The following is a 2677-nucleotide window of genomic DNA, read 5'->3' as shown; positions in this document are numbered from 1 at the left end:
CCACTGCACTCCAGTCTGGGTGACAGAGTGAGACTCCAACTCAAAAAAAAAAGAAAATCTTTTTTGGAGAAGAAGAAAAAAAAAATTTTTTTTTTTTTGAGTTGGAGTCTCACTCTGTTGCCCAGTCTGGAGTGCAGTGTCATGCTCATGGCCACGGCAGCCTTGACCCGCTGGGCTCAGGCGATTCTTTTGCCTCAGCCTTCCAAGTAGCTAGAACTACAGGTACATGCCACCATGCTCAGTTAATTTTTAAATTTATTTTAGAGATAAGGTCTCGCCATGTTATCTAGGCTGGTCTTGAACCCCTGGGCTCAGGCAATCCTTTTGCCTCTGCCTCGGGAAGTGCTGGGATTACAGGCGTGAGCCACTGCTCCTGGCGGAAAAAATTTTGGTACTCAGGATTCCAACAGGTGTATTCAGCAGAATGAATTCCTAATAAAAACGCATAAAACACACAAAGAAACAAGCCACAGAGAGTGAGTTAGCAGAAACAATTAACACAGATTCAGACCTCCAAGGACTTCAGTATTGAAAAGAAGTTATTAAAATCAGCTAGGCATATTTGAAAAGAACTAATTTTTATTTTAGAGATAAAACATAATTGAAATTAAAAATTAAATACATAGGAAGAATTGAGAATTAGTGAACTTGGTGACAGATGTAAGGAAATCATCCAGCAGTGTGCGGTGGCTCATGCCTGCAATCCAAGCACTTTGGGAGACAGAGGCAAGAGGACTGCTTGAGCCTAGGAGTTCAAGATCAGCCTGAGCAACAAAGCAAGACCTTGTTTCTACAAACAAATCTAAAAGTTAGCCAAGTGTGGTGGCATGCGCCTGTAATCCTAGTTACTCAGGAAATGATCACCTGAGTCCAGGGGGTTGAGGCTGCGGTAGCTGTGGTCTGTGTCACTGCACACCAGCCTGGGCAACAGAGTGAGAAAGAGAGAAAGAGAGAGAGAAAGAGAGAGAGAAAGAAAGAGAGAAAGAGAAAGAGAGAAAGAAAGAGAAAGAGAGAAAGAAAGGGAGAGAGAAAGAGAGAAAGCAAGCAAGCAAGAAAGCAAGCACAGAGAAACTATGAAAAAGTTCTAAGGGATACAGAAAATCAAATGAGAAGTTCTAACATATGTTTAATCAGAAACCTCAAAGGAGAAAATAGAGAGAAAAGTGGAAAAATAATTAATATTTAAAGAGATAATGACTGAGATGTTCCCAGAATTGATAAAAAATATGAATCCAGAAAAAAAAGCAGCATAACTTTTATCAAGCAGAGTAAATAAAAATAAATCTATGTCTAGATACATTGTAGTGAACCCACAGAACACCAAACACAGAACACATAGAAAAGATTTTAAAATCAGTCAGAAGACAGATGACCCAAAAAGAAATTACAATCAGACTGACAGCAAACTTCTTGGCAGGAACAATAGAAGCAAGATGATAGTGGGACAGCATCTTCTACGTGTTGAAAGAAAATTATTGTCAGTCAAGAACTGAACTAAATAAAACTCTTTTTCCAAGAATGAAAGCAAAAGAAAGACATTTAAGACAAAGGAATAATTTTTTTTTTTCAGTCAGAGTCTCACTCTGTCGCCCAGCCTCGACCTGCTGGGCTCCGGCGATCCTTCCGCCTCAGCCTTCCAAGTAGCTGGAACTACAGGTGTGTGCTACCACGCCCAGCTAATTTTTTGATTTATTGTAGAGATGAGGTCTCGCCAAGTTGCCCAGGCAGGTGTCGAACCCACGGACTCAGGCAATCCACTCACCTCAGCCTCCCAAGGAAATAATTTATTACCAACAGACCTCCACTAAAGGAATACTTTAGGATGTACTTCAGGGAGAAGAAAAATTGTTATGAAAGGTTTTAGACAACAAGAAGGAATGTTAAATAGGTTGGTAATGGCATAGAAAAATGTAAATAAGCACTGTTTATATAATGAGAGGAGTAATAATAGGACTGTCCGGTTTGTGGATTTAACAAAAAGGTGGATTAAAATTTTGGACAAAAACAGCACATAACTTGAGCAAACATTTTTAAAGAGAATGAAGACATTGGTTAACTAGAGAATGTGTTAAAGAACCATTCAGTGACATCCCTTAAGAGCAGAAAGCATATAACTTCCATACTACTGGATAGGGAATAATAAATGTATCAGTCACCATAACTTTGTTACCTGTGAGTCATTAAACAGCATTAGGCAACAGACAACTAAATTTAAATTACAAATACAACTCTCCCAAAGAAAAGGATTCTTCAGGTTTGAGGTGTGAGCTAGGTGCACGAATAACACAGGGTTTCACTTACCTTACGTGGTGGTGTGGATTTCCCAGAATCTAAATCAAGATCAAGGTATTCCACTTGTTTGTCTCCTTTGGGCTTGATCATAGGACTGCTTCCTCCATCAAGACTGTTACTGCCAAAGAGATTCTGAAAGGATAATACAACAAGATCAGACATTCATGAGACATATCACTTTTGTTTACCTGCTACTGATGCCTCAATATTTGTTTCCAAGATGATATAGCTTGAAGAAATATCTAATTGGAAAATGAAACAACCTTTTAAGGATGGAAAGAAAATAAGAATTATTATTATTATTTTTTGAGTTGGAGTCTCACTCGGTCGCCCAGACTGGAGTGCAGTGGCCGCTCCCGGCCACCGCAGCCTCGCCTGCTGGGCT

The 2677-nt window shown here is 39.6% G+C and overlaps 1 protein-coding gene across 2 annotated transcripts in view; it reads right to left on the bottom strand.

Annotated features, from left to right (window-relative positions):
- The window catches only part of GAB1 (GRB2 associated binding protein 1), a 101685-nt gene that overhangs the window by 2886 nt on the left and 96122 nt on the right, over window positions 1-2677 (bottom strand). For both annotated transcript variants that reach the window (XM_021711338.1, XM_021711339.1), the window contains one exon: window positions 2302-2424. In XM_021711338.1, coding sequence (XP_021567013.1) covers window positions 2302-2424 — 123 coding nt within the window. The remainder of the gene's footprint in view (window positions 1-2301; window positions 2425-2677) is intronic.

This window comes from Carlito syrichta, unplaced genomic scaffold (genome assembly GCF_000164805.1).
Source record: "Carlito syrichta isolate Samal-C Ts95f unplaced genomic scaffold, Tarsius_syrichta-2.0.1 Scaffold302077, whole genome shotgun sequence".
NCBI lineage: Eukaryota > Metazoa > Chordata > Mammalia > Primates > Tarsiidae > Carlito > Carlito syrichta.
This window is presented reverse-complemented; position numbering and strand designations above follow the sequence as displayed.